General features: G+C 39.5%; 3 protein-coding genes across 3 annotated transcripts; all 3 read left to right on the plus strand.

Annotated features, from left to right (window-relative positions):
- The first annotated feature begins 4,331 nt into the window (after positions 1-4,331).
- On the plus strand, positions 4,332-5,651 carry LOC144639910 (uncharacterized). The gene has a single exon (XM_078499176.1). It carries the CDS (start codon positions 4,332-4,334, stop codon positions 5,112-5,114), a length of 783 nt encoding a protein of 260 aa, XP_078355302.1. The 3' UTR covers positions 5,115-5,651.
- Positions 5,652-6,155: 504 nt separating this feature from the next.
- LOC144639908 (demethylmenaquinone methyltransferase-like) lies at positions 6,156-8,048 on the plus strand. The gene is made up of 2 exons (XM_078499174.1): positions 6,156-6,216; positions 7,215-8,048. Exon 2 carries the CDS (start codon positions 7,284-7,286, stop codon positions 8,046-8,048), a length of 765 nt encoding a protein of 254 aa, XP_078355300.1. The 5' UTR covers positions 6,156-6,216; positions 7,215-7,283.
- A 2,302-nt stretch (positions 8,049-10,350) lies between these two features.
- Positions 10,351-12,220, plus strand: LOC144639909 (demethylmenaquinone methyltransferase-like). Its single transcript, XM_078499175.1, has one exon. It carries the CDS (start codon positions 10,449-10,451, stop codon positions 11,229-11,231), a length of 783 nt encoding a protein of 260 aa, XP_078355301.1. The 5' UTR covers positions 10,351-10,448; the 3' UTR covers positions 11,232-12,220.
- The last annotated feature ends 2,130 nt before the right edge of the window (positions 12,221-14,350 follow it).

The following is a 14,350-nucleotide window of genomic DNA, read 5'->3' on the forward strand; positions in this document are numbered from 1 at the left end:
TACATCTGATGCACGATATTGTTACGGGTAACTTTGGTAACATTGTAATGCAACAGAGAGTAGATATAATGTAACGCAACAGAGAGTAATGTTACGTTGGAAATATATTTGTACTCAGCAGCTATTTTATCTATCCTTGCTCATACTTGCCCTTTTAATATAAACGAAAAAATAGATAGAGAAACTACCTGAGTCTCTGGTTTCCTGCTTGCGTCCTTGCGTGCTGCGTCCTTGCTTGCTTGCGTGCTTGCCTGAGACGTTGTTCCTGATCGTGTGCTTGCGTGTTTGCTTTTCTTTATCTTTCTTGTTGGCATATATTCATGTTTCGTGATTGCACTTTCTCATTAATTCTGTTGTGTATGTCGCCCTTCTTCAGTGGTATTCAACGATGTCTAAGCATAAGTCATACAGTCATTTTTCTATCGATAGTATTCGCGATGAGGTAGTCAGAGAAATTGATAACGAGAAGAAAAGCGATTATTTAATAACATTCTATCCAGTATCCGTTCGATTGATCTTCGCGCCGTCGGCAGTATATCTCCTGAGGTTGCTCTCTTCTCTGTTATTTTTAAATTTGGGCTCTCTCTGTTTTTATCTCTTTCTCGTGTTGCTTGTAGTCTTTCTGTTTTGCCGCCTCATTCTCGTAGACAGGTTGCGTCTCTTTTGCACCCTCATCTCAGCGAAGGCGAATTTGACATACTGTTATCGTGTCTTCCAAAATTAAAATACCACCATCGGATTGGAGGTGAAGACTTTACATCTGCAGAATTGTTCTGCCCGCCCACATCTCATTGCTTTAATTGTAAGTCCATTGTAAGCGTGAGTTGGTCACTCACAACCGACCTGTAAAAGTCGAGTTCTTCGGAGTCAGTGGTCCACGTGAAGGTTATAAAGTTTCGCTAAAGTGTAATCATTGCGGAGTCTTCTATGGTTATAGCAAATTTGGTAATCCATCTGCTGGTTGGAGTTATTATAATTCCCCTAGATTTGCTGTTGAGTCATCAGACGTTTGCCTTGTGAAGCGTTCCCTGCTAAGATGGCAGATTTCCCTTTCGTAAGTTGTTTTCTGTTTTTTGTTTTAAAATTATTGGCGTAATTATTTCGTAGTGGCTTACATATTTTTCTTCTATATCCTCATTTACTCTTCGCATTTTTGTTGCAATTTGTAGTTGTCATTGTTGGGTTTCATTCAGTGGATTTTCCGTTTCATACAGCGAAGCTCATGATCTTGCTTGTGGTAAGTTTGAATTGCTTTCAGATCTCCTATGCAGTTAATTACGGAATTCTTAGGCGTTATATAGATATCGTAATTTTTTCCTTTTCCATTTTTTGTTTCTTTTATTGTTTCTTATCTCGCGTACAGGTTTAAGTGAAAAACGTGTAGCCAATGCTTTTTGGAACGGTGAGTTGGGGCCTGATTACATGAGCCGGGCTGGCTCGGTTTGCCGAGATCTCGGCACGTCTGTTAAACGCAACAAAAATCAACTTCGCGATTACATGACAACCGGGCCAGCCCGGATAGCGGAGATCTCGGTATCGCGATGCCGGGATCTCGGCTAGCCGGGCTGAAAATTTTCCATGTAATCGCGTTAACCGGGCCAGCCCGGCTAAGCGGGCCAGCATTAAATTTCTCTTCCGAGCACAATATCCGACGAAAAAATCAATGCTACTTCTTCTAAATAGGATGTAGAGGTAACGTAACCCATCCAGCTGCATAAGTTCAAAAAATTAACCACCAAATTGTCGGAAAAAGGTGATTAAGATCATTCGTGCTCTGATCATTCATGCTAAAACCGGGCTGAAAGTCATCTCGGCAAACCGGGCCAGCCCGGCTAACCGGGCTCATGTAATACCGGGCTGAAAGTCATCTCGTCCAGTTAGCTGACAGTTTCAGCCGAAGAAAGGCCTCTCATCGCCCGTTCCCCGTTTAAGAGTTCTGAGCAACAAATCCCGTGTCACAGACGCAAAACCCGTTGTCACAGTAGTGGACAAAAACCCGTTGTCACAATGGAGATATTTGGTTTATGACAGAAAGAGACTGGAACCAAGAGTGTTGCTATAGTTACATCATAGTATGAGCTATTTTGTACCTTTGAGGAAGGTCACTACCGATGCCAAGTTTAAAAAATATCACTCTTATATTTTCAGAGATATCCTTGATTTTGTGATCTATCTTTTAGTTGAACAATTTATGACGTCATCACTTTCCTAATTTGCGTAAAACGAATGAAGATCTTTCAATACGGTAAACGCCATTATTTGTAAAAGTCTTTGTAATAAGCATCAATTATTTTTTACTTCATAGGCACTTTCAGGAGGACAAAACGGGGTCAAAACAAAGCTGTTCCACAGATAAGCTGTTCTTCATGCACTTCCCAGCTGGCTGAGAAAACGCACGATTTATAACGAACGAGTCATTAGATTTTCATGAAATTTTACATGTTATATTTACTTTATAAAGCAAGAAAACTGCTGATTAAAAAAAAGTCAGCCAGATGGTTTCAATGTTTTTTTCTCATCCAGCTGGAAAGTGCATGAAGAACAGCTTTTCTGTGGAACAGCTTCGTTTTGTCCTCCTGCACTTTAAGAGTCAGCCATGTTACAAGGGCAAGTCGTTAATCTTAAAAAGAAAATTGAAATCGAAATTTTAGTCCTATTGGTTGCCAAGGAGAGAAATTTAAGTTTCTTGAGTCTTTCTCCCTTTGGGTTATGAAGCCCAAATGAGCCTGGTCTGACCAAATGGATGTATAAATTGAAATCCACTTCAGGCTGAAGGCGATTTCCACACAACCTTTTAATCGCACATAACGTCTTGTTGGCTGTGTTCAGTTAAGGCCGTCAGTGTTCACACTTGGTGCCCAAGCACTGGTACCGGGGCACCGGCAAAAAATAGCGTCCTGTTCACACAAAGAAAATCAATGAACCCAAGCACCATTAAGTGCCCGAGTACAATATCGAGACCTTGGATACCTTGAACTCGGGCACGGTAACCGTTACCCGTGGGCACATGAAAAAATAGTATGTTCACATTAGTACCCAGCGAGAATCGTACTTGGCTACCGTGCCCAGCAACCACGTGTGAACACAGCCTTAATCGTGATGGTTATCCCCAGGTCCCTTTCTTCATTGGTCATCAAAATTTGGGGGGGGGGGGGGGGGGGGGGGGGTTGATTATGTGAACATGACCGGGGTTTCTCTTCTTAGGTTGTGTTTTGTTGGGATCAACCGTTTTAGTTTGGTATAAAGGTTAGTTAAGTTTTTCGTGCTCTATTGGGGAAACTGTTTTTGGGTGGTTTGGCTGATCACCTTTTCTTCAGTATCAAACTAGGAGAGTTTAAGCCAAGGTGCATTTATCTGAGTTTCGCATAGACTGACTGGATGTCATTATAGATTATAAAAAGAAACACTTCTCCAGAAACGTGGTTAGAACTGAAAGTTAGGGTGCGTTTCTTTGGGAAAAATCCAAATCCGGATTCTTGATCCAAAAACGGATTTTGCGTTTCTTTACCTATATCCGAAAATGGATTAATCTTGGATCAATGATCTGAAGAATCCACACTTCGAGTGGATACATCAGATCATATCTGAATCCGGATTTTTAGGATTCATGATCCGTGCGTTTCTTTGGGAAAGGATTCGAAAAAAGTACCTTGGCCCAGCGGTCTTTGCTGTGAAAATACAGGTTCGCTCTTTGTAAACACTGCCATACGGAAAGTTTTAGGCGGTTCTTTCGATCAAAATACAAAAATATTTCACGATAAAAGGAAACGGTTAACTTCAGATAGGTATGTAGTATCAATTTAAACGGGATACAGGTTTTCTAGAACAGCCACTGTGTGCCTACGGAAGTTGTATCCTTTTGAAATTGTCACGAGTTAAATTTGCACTGATTATTTCGCAATCATTCTTCGCTTTCAGATGCTTTCTCGCCACATTGTGCTTATAAACGCTAAAGAAGATCTACTTCGACGTGTGGTTTTTGTAAAAGATTTTGTATGCTTAAATTATTTTAGCTAGGATACATTCGACGAAAAATAAATTTGTGCTGATATTTTATGTTCTGTGCGAAATGTGTTTACGGGGTTGTCATGGCAAAAAATCCGTTTTCGGATTCTTCGTTTCTTTGGGAGCAAAGTATCCGTGTGATCTGAGATCAATGATCCAATTTTGGATTTTCCCAAAGAAACGCACCCTCAACCAATACTTCAGTGCTTTGTAACAATGTTCTTGAGGCCTGAAGTGTGACCCTTTGTTCCTTAATCCAGGACCGTGATCCTGATTTTCCATGACGAGTTATGTGACCTTGTGATGCCTGCATTTGTTCTACAATCATGGCTGCCGAAGCCGAGTACTATCAGCAAAGTTCTCTCGATATACAAATGGAATGCGGTAAACTGTTCATACAAACTGACGTGATTCCACAACCCGGAGACAACATCTTGGATTTAGGCTGCGGTACCGGCGAGCTATCTGCGTACATTGCTGAACTCGTAGGACCAGAGGGGTATGTTGTCGGCGTCGATCCTGATTTAAATCGAGTTAAAGTGGCACAAGAAGCTCATCGTGGGGTGAAAAATCTCTCTTTTGTCCAAGGAAATTCGAACACTTTCGAAGGGATGGATTCTGAAAAGTACGACATCATTTTTCTTAATTTCGTGCTTCACTGGATTCATAACAAACAAGATGCGTTCAAGAACATGTTTAGCAGTTTAAAGGCAGGCGGTAAAATTGCCATTCAATACGAAGAATCTTTGCCTCCCTTTATGGCGAGCACGCTAGAGGAGTTGGCCTCTCCTGAGATTGAAGAACAACATAACAACATGTATCACAGTGTTGCAAGTGTGGATGTGAATTGCATGTGCACGAAAGTAGGATTTAACGTCGTGAAAAGCTACCACATAAATGACATGCCCCTTGTTTGGGAAAGTATGGAGGGTTATCTTAAGTGGTTCTGGGCGACTACACATGGAGTTTTTGATCCACAAGCTGTCACACAAGAACAAATACAGCGTTTCTTAAGCAGGGTGGGAAATCCACCATTCGACTTCTCAGCTGATTATATAGCTATTAGATTAATTGCTAAGAAGCCTAAAGACACTAGAGGCTCAAAATAACAATATAGATCATTGTATATTTTCTATTTAAATCAAGTGCAGAAGCAGTGGTTCATATCAAATCATTTATATTTACGAACCAAGTCAATTTCTCGATTCTCGTTCACTGTTTTTTTTTTTCAATTTGTAAGTAGTGGTTCTATTGTTCAGGTAGACATAAGTGAAAGTTTAGCTTGCATATAGACCTCCTATTCTGAAAATAGCTCGCTATGAAGTTTGAACAATAAGCCGCTCGCGAAACTGTTTGCGTGACATGGATCATTGTATTTGTTTTACCGTGAATCGTTAAGTTAAGTTTAAAACTCGTTTCTTTAATCGACACTTTTTTTACACTTTCATTATTTCCAGTAATAAACTTTGTAACATCTACTGACTACAGTACAAACACCGAGGAAAACCCCGAACAGGATTGAAAACCGCTGAAATATAGATGTTCCTTAAAATTAATTAAAATACAATGGACAATAGAAAAAATGCTAATAACAAAATATACGTAGTAGACGCTGGACTATAACGATAGCACTTAACATTTGATTTAATTTGACTTAAAGAGTCAGCCATTCGTATATACAAGGGCAAGTCGTTCAATTCTTTTATCTACACGGTGGAAATATGAAAAGGTTTTAAAGGTTGGTTCTAATCATTAAAAACATTATCTAAACTATGTTTAATCTTAAAGAGGAAAATGAGATCGATTGTAGGTCTTCGTTGCTAAGGAGACTCATTTACGTTTCTTGAGTCTCTCTTCATAAGGGTTATTTTTAAACCTTGGAAAATTTTAACCTTGAATTTAGACGGAGACCAGGCTTGGCAGGTTTACTCCAAATCTGGTCTGACCACATTGGATGTGTAACACGAAGAACACTTTTAGGCTGAGGGCGATTTCCACAGAATTTCAGTAATGGCACATAACATGTTGTGTCAGACTGGGCTGATGTGATTATAGATTCTAAGAAAGACTCATGCATTTCTCCGGCACCTTGAATTGAACTGAAAGTAAAGAGATTTAAGGACCTGATTTATGAACCGGAATGAGACTAGATTGGCATCCATTCACCTGCCTGGAACGATTCCACTGGATAGTGACTAGTTAAATTAGAAGGTCAGTGGGCTGGCAATATACACCATTGGACCCGGGGCTCTTAGATGGATCTATACGTAACAGAGAGTGTTATTACAAATTGAATTCAGTTAAATGAGGTACAATAAGATATTCAGGGGCACCCAACGAAATATTTCGTTAAAATATCTGTTCGGAAGACGATTTGAGATCTAGAATTTTTGGAACATTTATTGTAAATTTTTTTTGCTTGCCTGCCTTTCCTAGGATTTTCGAATATCCAAAAAATGGTATAATCGTTCATTTTTAACGGATTTTTTACTCTAAAAAGGTCACCTTGAATTTTCGGGAGCCTTTCTCTGGCTAGAATTTTCGAAAAGGTAAGTTTTGATCTCTATAACTTTCGGATCACTAGACTTTCAGCTAGGAAATCCGAACAGATAAAAAAAATTTTAGGGGATAAAAATATGCCTATATCTACCGTTTAAATACTAAAATACGTTCAACGGTACCTTTAAGTGGTTTTGGACTATATTCTCGATGGGTGCTCCTGGATATTAACCAGGGGGAGGGGGCGGAGGATCAGTCAGGTGGGACGGAGACTGAATTTAAGTAGTCATTGAACAAGTTGACTTTAATAAGAGAATCTGTTATAAAATCATCCCATAATATAAAAACAGTGGGCAGCTTTCGTGACTTTGTTTTGACGCCGAAGAAGTAAAAGAACATTTTGAGATTGTACGGAATTTGCAGAGGAGAGATCGAGCAAGTATCTGTTGTATTTGGGGCGTGAAAGCTTCTATAAGCCTCTCGTTAGTGCCTTAAAACGTTCGAGTTCATTACGCTGTTTTTCTTTCGGTACAAGATTTTAATTAAATACTTCGTCAATCCACTCAGTGTTGTAAGTTTGCCTTTGATCTTTTTTTAGGTAGGAACTCGTTGATACCAGAAAAACCCTGTTTTACACGGTTTAAGTACTCAGATATTCTGTTGGTAAGAAAATTAAAAATAATCTTTAATCCCTTTGTTCCTTGATCCAGTACCGTGATCCTGATTTTCCATGACCAGGCATGTGACCTTGTGTAGCCTGCATTAATTTTACAACAATCATGGCTGCCGAGTGCTATCAGCAACGTTCTCACGATATACAAATGGAAGGCGGTAAAATGTTCATACAAACTGACGTGCTTCCACAACCAAGAGACACCATCTTGGATTTAGGCTGCGGTACCGGTGAGCTATCTGCGTACCTTGCTGAACTTGTAGGACCAGAGGGATATGTTGTCGGCGTCGATCCTGATTTAAATCGAGTTAAAGTGGCTCAAGAAGCTCATCGCGGGATAAAGAATCTCTCTTTTGTCGAAGGGAACTCGGACAACTTCGAAGGGATGGGCTCTGAAAAGTACGACATCATTTTTCTTAATCAAGTGCTTCACTGGATTCCTAACAAAGAAGACGCGTTCAAGAACATGTTTAGCAGTTTAAAGGCAGGCGGAAAAATTGCTGTACAATATATACACGCCTTACATCCCTTTGTAGTGGCCGCGTTTGAAGAGTTGACCACTCCTGAGATTGAAGAACGATGTAAGAGCATGTTTCACTGCGTTGCGAGGGTCGATATTGATCGCCTGTGCGCAAAAGTAGGATTTGAAGTCGTGAAAAGCTACTATGCCAATGGCAGCAAGATTGTTTTTGAAGGTATAGATGGTCTTATGAAATGGCTATGGGCAACTAGACATGGAGCTTTTGATCTACAAGTTGTCACGCAAGAAAGAAAACAACGGTTTTTAAGCAGGGTGGGAAATCCACCATTCGATTTCTCAGCTGAAAATATCAATAGTAGACTAATTGCTATGAAGCATAAAGATCCCTGAAGCATTGCTTAATATCAATTATTTATATTCATGAAACAAGAACACACGAAAACCTCTGCATGAATAGAAAACCTGTCAAGTCACTTTCTCGATTCCCATCATAGTTAGTACATAGTTGCAACAAATGGGGTTTTTGATCCCCAAGTTGTAACACAGGAAAGAAAACAACGTTTTATAAGCAGGGTGGGATTTAGGCCGGCTTTGTTTTCCCGTGATGCGTAATTTGAAATATTTTTCTTTATTCTTCGTGATGCGTAACTGAATAAAGTCCCAAAAAGGGTGGTATATAAATTTTGCGGAGTAATAAGAATTCAATTAACAATTAGTCGCCGAAGGCGAAGTGATTATTGTTGAATATTGATTATTGATTATACATGTTGAATATTGTTGAATAATTATTCAATAATAATCACTGAGCCTGAGGCGAATAATTGTTTTAGTATAATTTTCAGAGGTGAATATCAAGAACTGCAAAATGACAAAAGAAAACACGAAAACCACAAACACAAGTACTCGCTTGCATACGGGTAAACCAGTTAAATTCATCGATTGAAGTCGTAATTTACACTTACGTTTATATATGTTACCTTTGTTTAATCGTTGGTGACTTCTGAGCAATTGTGTGAATCCTCTCGAAATGACTAGCTCCGGTAATTTTCAAGTCTGGTTTTCACTAGCGACGCAAGCACAAGCGCAAGCACAAGCGTAATCACGCAAAAAGGACAATTTTTACCATTTTTTTTTAATTTTTTTGCGGCAAGCACAAGCACAAGGGTAAAAAATTGTCTTTTTGCGTGATTGCGCTTGTGCTTGCGTCGCTAGTGAAAACCAGGCTTAATCAATCACCTAGGAATATAAAACTTGTACATGTTCTATCTAGAACACAATGTAAATCATTTTTAACTCATGATAAATGAAAAAAGGACTTAATTTGTACTTTAACTCTTGCAGGAATAGTGTACAAAACAGATCTTACCAAAAGAATTCTGCCATTCTGCCATTGCAAGAAAACTTGTTTTAAAGCAAAATAGAGATTTTCCCAGTCCTGCCCCGTCTTGTAGTAGCTTCTGGGTTTTTTTAACGTTGTTGTAGTGACGCCACACTTTTCATTCTTTAAGAAGATTCCACAACAAAGGTGGAAAAACATAAACCTATGTTATTTTGGAGGCAGAAAAAGGGTTGGAGGGTGTACCGGGAATGGTACTGACAAAGTGGGAGGTTCAGAAAAAAATGTCAGTAAGCCGAGGCCCCGTAGAGGGGCTTGCCCAACTGACTTAAACCCTTGAACTCTCGTTGGATGAAACATATAGGTCGTCTACCAGAAATCTACATCTTCCCTTGCATGTCCTTGGTGACTCACTTTCCAGTTGGTTTCCGTTGGCGTTACTTTCCTGGTTTCGGTTACCTTAGGGGGGGGGGGGGGAGGCAGGATGGCGCAGTAGTAATAGCACTCGCCTCCCGCCAATGTTGCTCAGGTTCGATTCCCGAACCTGGCGTCAAATGTGGGTTGAGTTTTTTAATGGTTCTCGTCGTTGCACCGAGGGTTTTTCTCCGGGTTCTCCAGTTTTCCTCTCGGAACAAAAAAAACAACGCTTCTAAATACCAATTCGATCAGGAATACACGGCCCCATTAGCTTTTAGCTTTAAATGCTACCTGTCTTAATAAAGATAATTTATTTATTATTGTTATTATTGTTGTTGTTTTCCTTTTGCCATGTGGCGTCCATTGAAGTGCATGCCTGGTGACATTGGCAAAAGTTTTTCTCAGCGTTAACCTAGCCAGCGGCATTTTCCTTTCCTGACTTGCAGGTGGAGAGGTTGTTGTTCTTCTCTCTCCCAGAGATCTTCATTTCTAGTTTTGTCCTATCATGCATGGCATTCAAAGAATATGCCTCGAGCTAATACTGCTTAGTTAAGACAATAGTGCCGTGTCATCTGCGAAATCGATGTCCTCGAGGTGCTTCGACGGTGACAGTTTGATTCATTCCTCTTGCTTGACCAGCACCTCTCTTTGTTTCCTTCACGATCTAATCCATGACTAGAGGAAATTCTTGTCGTACTCCGTACACTACAATGTCGGTTAGCATATTGCCATGGATGACTTGGCATGTTGTATTGATGGCTCGTAGGCCAGTCTGATTAATCGGATGATCTTCTCCGGGATTCCATAGTGCTGGAGCAGTTTCCAAAAGGGTCGTCCTATCCACACTATGGAATGCGTTTTTGTAGTCAATAAAAGCTAGATACAGTGACATGTTAATAAGTATTATTATTTTCTTGGTAAGGAAATTAGAAATAATCCTGGATCCCTTTGTTCCCTAATCCGAGACCGTGATCCAGATTTTCCATGACGAGACATGTGACCTTTTGATCCCTGCATTAATAAATCTAGGTACAATCATGGCTGCCGAGTGTTATCAGCAAAGTTCTCTCGATATTCAAATGGAAGGCGGTAAACTGTTCATACAAGCTGACGTGCTTCCACAACCCGGAGACACCATCTTGGATTTAGGCTGCGGTACCGGCGAGCTATCTGCGTACCTTGCTGAACTTGTAGGACCAGAGGGGTATGTTGTCGGCGTCGATCCTGATTTAAATCGAGTTAAAGTGGCTCAGGAAACTCATCGTGGAGTGAAGAATCTCTCTTTTGCCCAAGGGAACTCGGACAACTTCGAAGGGATGGGCTCTGAAAAGTACGACATCATTTTTCTTAATCAAGTGCTTCACTGGATTCCTAACAAAGGAGACTCGTTCAAGAACATGTTTAGCAGTTTAAAGGCAGGCGGAAAAATTGCCGTACAATATATACACGCCTTGCATCCCTTTGTAGTGGCCGCGTTTGAAGAGTTGACCACTCCTGAGATTGAAGAACGATGTAAGAGCATGTTTCACTGCGTTGCGAGGGTCGATATTGATCGCCTGTGCACAAAAGTAGGATTTGAAGTCGTGAAAAGCTACTATGCCAATGGCAGCAAGATTGTTTTTGAAAGTATAGAGGGTCTTATGAAATGGCTATGGGCAACTAGACATGGAGGTTTTGATCTACAAGTTGTCACGCAAGAAAGAAAACAACGGTTTTTAGGCAGGGTGGGAAATCCACCATTCGATTTTTCAGCTGAAAATATCAATAGTAGACTAATTGCTGTGAAGCCTAAAGACCAGACCATTGACGGATCAATATAGATACTGATGAAGGCTCTGAACAACAATCCATAACACTGGGAATTTTCTATTACAATCGATCCCTGAAGCATTGGTTTAATTTATGATCAAGAGGCAGGCACAGAGTATCAAGATAATCAAAAGAAGATACGAATAATACTGCATAAATAGAAACTGTCAAGTCACTTCTCGACTCTCATTCACCGCTTTGCATTCTCATTTTGTAGGTAGTGGTTTAGTAGTTTGAGTGGTCAGAAGTGAACGTTTAGCTTGTATTTAGACATCATCTACTTCAGAAAAAGCCCGTTATAAAGTTTGAACGATGAGCCGTTCGCTATACTGTTTGCGTGACTTGGATCGTTTGTTTTATCGTAAAGTGATTGATTGAACTTCATTGTTAGTACGTGTTGCGTAATTTGGAATTCTTTTCTTTGTTCTTCTTGATGGGTTTATAAGCCCCAGTTACTTGAAGACAAAAACTTGGTATTGGGCCTCTTTAACTAAAGAGTTGTGTGGAAACAAATGGAATAAAAAGAAAAAAAAATGGAATATAAATTTCACGGAGTAATTCTAACTCAATAAAAAATAGAGTCCGAAATATTTCAAAACCTTCCGGGGCCTGTCGCTAACCTAAGCACACCGTACAAATTTTGTTGATTAGAAAATAAAATCATAGTTCTAAAATTTGTACACAGCCTCTCTGGACCGGAATAGTGCACAAAATATATTATTTACAAAAGAATTCTGCTAATCAATCGTCTAGGTATAAAAGCCTGTACATGTTCTATCTGGAACACGATGTAAACAATTTTATAACTGATGATAAATAAGGACTTAATTTGTACCTAAACTATCTGGAATAGTGTAAAAAACAGATCTTAACAAATAAATGTCTGCTTATTGCTCTCTTAAGTACAAGAAAACTTTTATTAAAGCAAAAGAGAGACTTTTCCTAGTCTTGCCCCGCCATGTAGTAGCTTCATGTACTCTTTAACGTTCGTGCAGTGACGAATCACTTTTCATTCTTAATTCACTGAGATTCCATTACTAAGCTGGATAAAACATAAATCTATGGTGTTTTAGGGGGGCAGAAAAAAAGCTTAATCGTGTTCAGTAGACTTTCAGTGGGGGATTATTTTCCCAACAAAACACGTTGTGTTTTTAATTTTGGACAAAAAACAAGACGAGGCACTTGCCTCTTGCTAGTTACCATGGTTACGGCCCTGGTTTATGAGGGCCTGTTCTGAGTCTGGTATAACTGAACTGTCAGCCATTTCTTTCCTAGGAAATGAAGAGGTATGTGACAACAGAAGAATGTTTTGTGCTAGGACATGGACAAAATCGGCTAACTTGTTTTCATCCTTTTTCCCACCTTAAGGTGGATTTTCACTGACGCGTATTTTTTACGTGCGTTTACGTACGTGCAAAAATTAGAGACAATTTATGAACGGCTTGCGTACACGTTTACGTAAGTCGTTCATACATTGCCTCTAAATTTTTTCACGCACGTAAACGCACGTAAAAACTTACGCGTCAGTGGAAATCCACCATAATTCAGATCATGTGACAATACATTTGGGAGACTGAGTACAGTTTTCTGTTCGCATATTCTGTCATATGCTGCGCGTCATAGGAGTAGGCTTTTATAGATTGTGCTCCTAAAAGTGGCATATTATGCTACTAGCAGTGCTCAAAATTTTGCCAAATTATGCAAAAATTATGCCAGAATTCCCAAATTATGCTTCTGATTTCCGAAATTATGCTCACAAAATGACGTAGATTCTATACATAGAGGTGCGCAATAACGACACCAAATTATGATGTTTTTTAAATAAACTGTTGTTGTAAATTTATTTGTGTTTATGGCAGTTTATCACGGCCGTCAGCTGTCCAAATTAGCTGCTCGCATCTCTAAACCGTTTGTAAAATGCCTCCAACGACTTAACAATCACAATTGTATAGCTAAAACACGCATTGCAAGAACAAACTACCTAAATTTCATTTATTTCTGTAGAAAGTACACCATATTTACTACATTTTATGAATTTATGCTCCAAAAAGTGCTAAAAATTGCTAATTATGCCGTGGCAGTGCTCGTTTCACAAATTATGCTTTTTAGCTCCAATTATGCCAAAAATTATGCTAGCACAATCTATAAAAGCCTACATAGGAGCATAGTTAATAGAGGGAAATGGTTAGGAAGCCTGGCAAAGTTCTTTGTTGTATGTTTTTGTTCGCTATTTTGGGGGTTGACCCTGCACAAAACCTGAGAAAATACAATAGGCGGTTACGTGTGTTTATGAAACTAACCAACAGAAACTTTGGGATTACGTAATTCATGCATAGTGTATGAGCACAAAACAAAAGATGTGCAGGGTCGTGTACCTTCCAACATAAATCTTGGCGTCTTTGTTTGCTCCTTTGATGTTTGCCGGGCTTCCTAACCATTTCCCTCTATTAACTATGATAGGAGCTCATTTTCCTTATTTTCTTAGTACGTGTACTAACGTTTTCTTTTTCTGCGTCATCCTTACTTTTCTTTTCCCTATTTTGAATAGTTTGATTACATCTCTAACTACACCTGTCTTCTGCTTATTAGTTAATTGAATAGTAATAAAAGTGTAAATTCGGTGACAAATGCTAAAAAATGTAAATACAGTAGAACCCCGGTAACTCGAACTCTGAAGGGAAATGAAAAACAGTTCGAGTTAGCGGGGTTTCGAGTTATCGGGGTCGCTTGAATAAGACTGAAAGGTGGGTTCAAATCCGAGGGAAATGGAAGTTAGTTCGAATTAGCGGGGTTGTTCGAGTAATCCGAGTTCGAGTTACAGGGGTTCTACTGTACCGTGAAACATGTGGTCGTACCACCGTACTAACGCAAAGGAAAGTAAATTTAGTAAAACATGCCGCCGTTTTACGTACTAAAACAAAAATTTCTCATGTTCCTTATTGTCGTACTCCTATGCACTCATAACGTGGTTTTAAGGGCCTGTGTCACGGCTGAGTTTATTTTATTTTATTACGTTTTGCCAAATACTCGCTATGAAACTTAATGTTTGCAAAGAAATCACTTCTATGGATCTAAATGACAAAATCATAGCCGCTTCATTCCAACCAAATGTGTTTTCCGGCCGATATCG

This window comes from Oculina patagonica, unplaced genomic scaffold, assembly GCF_052425735.1.
Source record: "Oculina patagonica isolate OP01 unplaced genomic scaffold, crgOcupat unplaced149, whole genome shotgun sequence".
In the NCBI taxonomy this organism is placed as follows: domain Eukaryota; kingdom Metazoa; phylum Cnidaria; class Anthozoa; order Scleractinia; family Oculinidae; genus Oculina; species Oculina patagonica.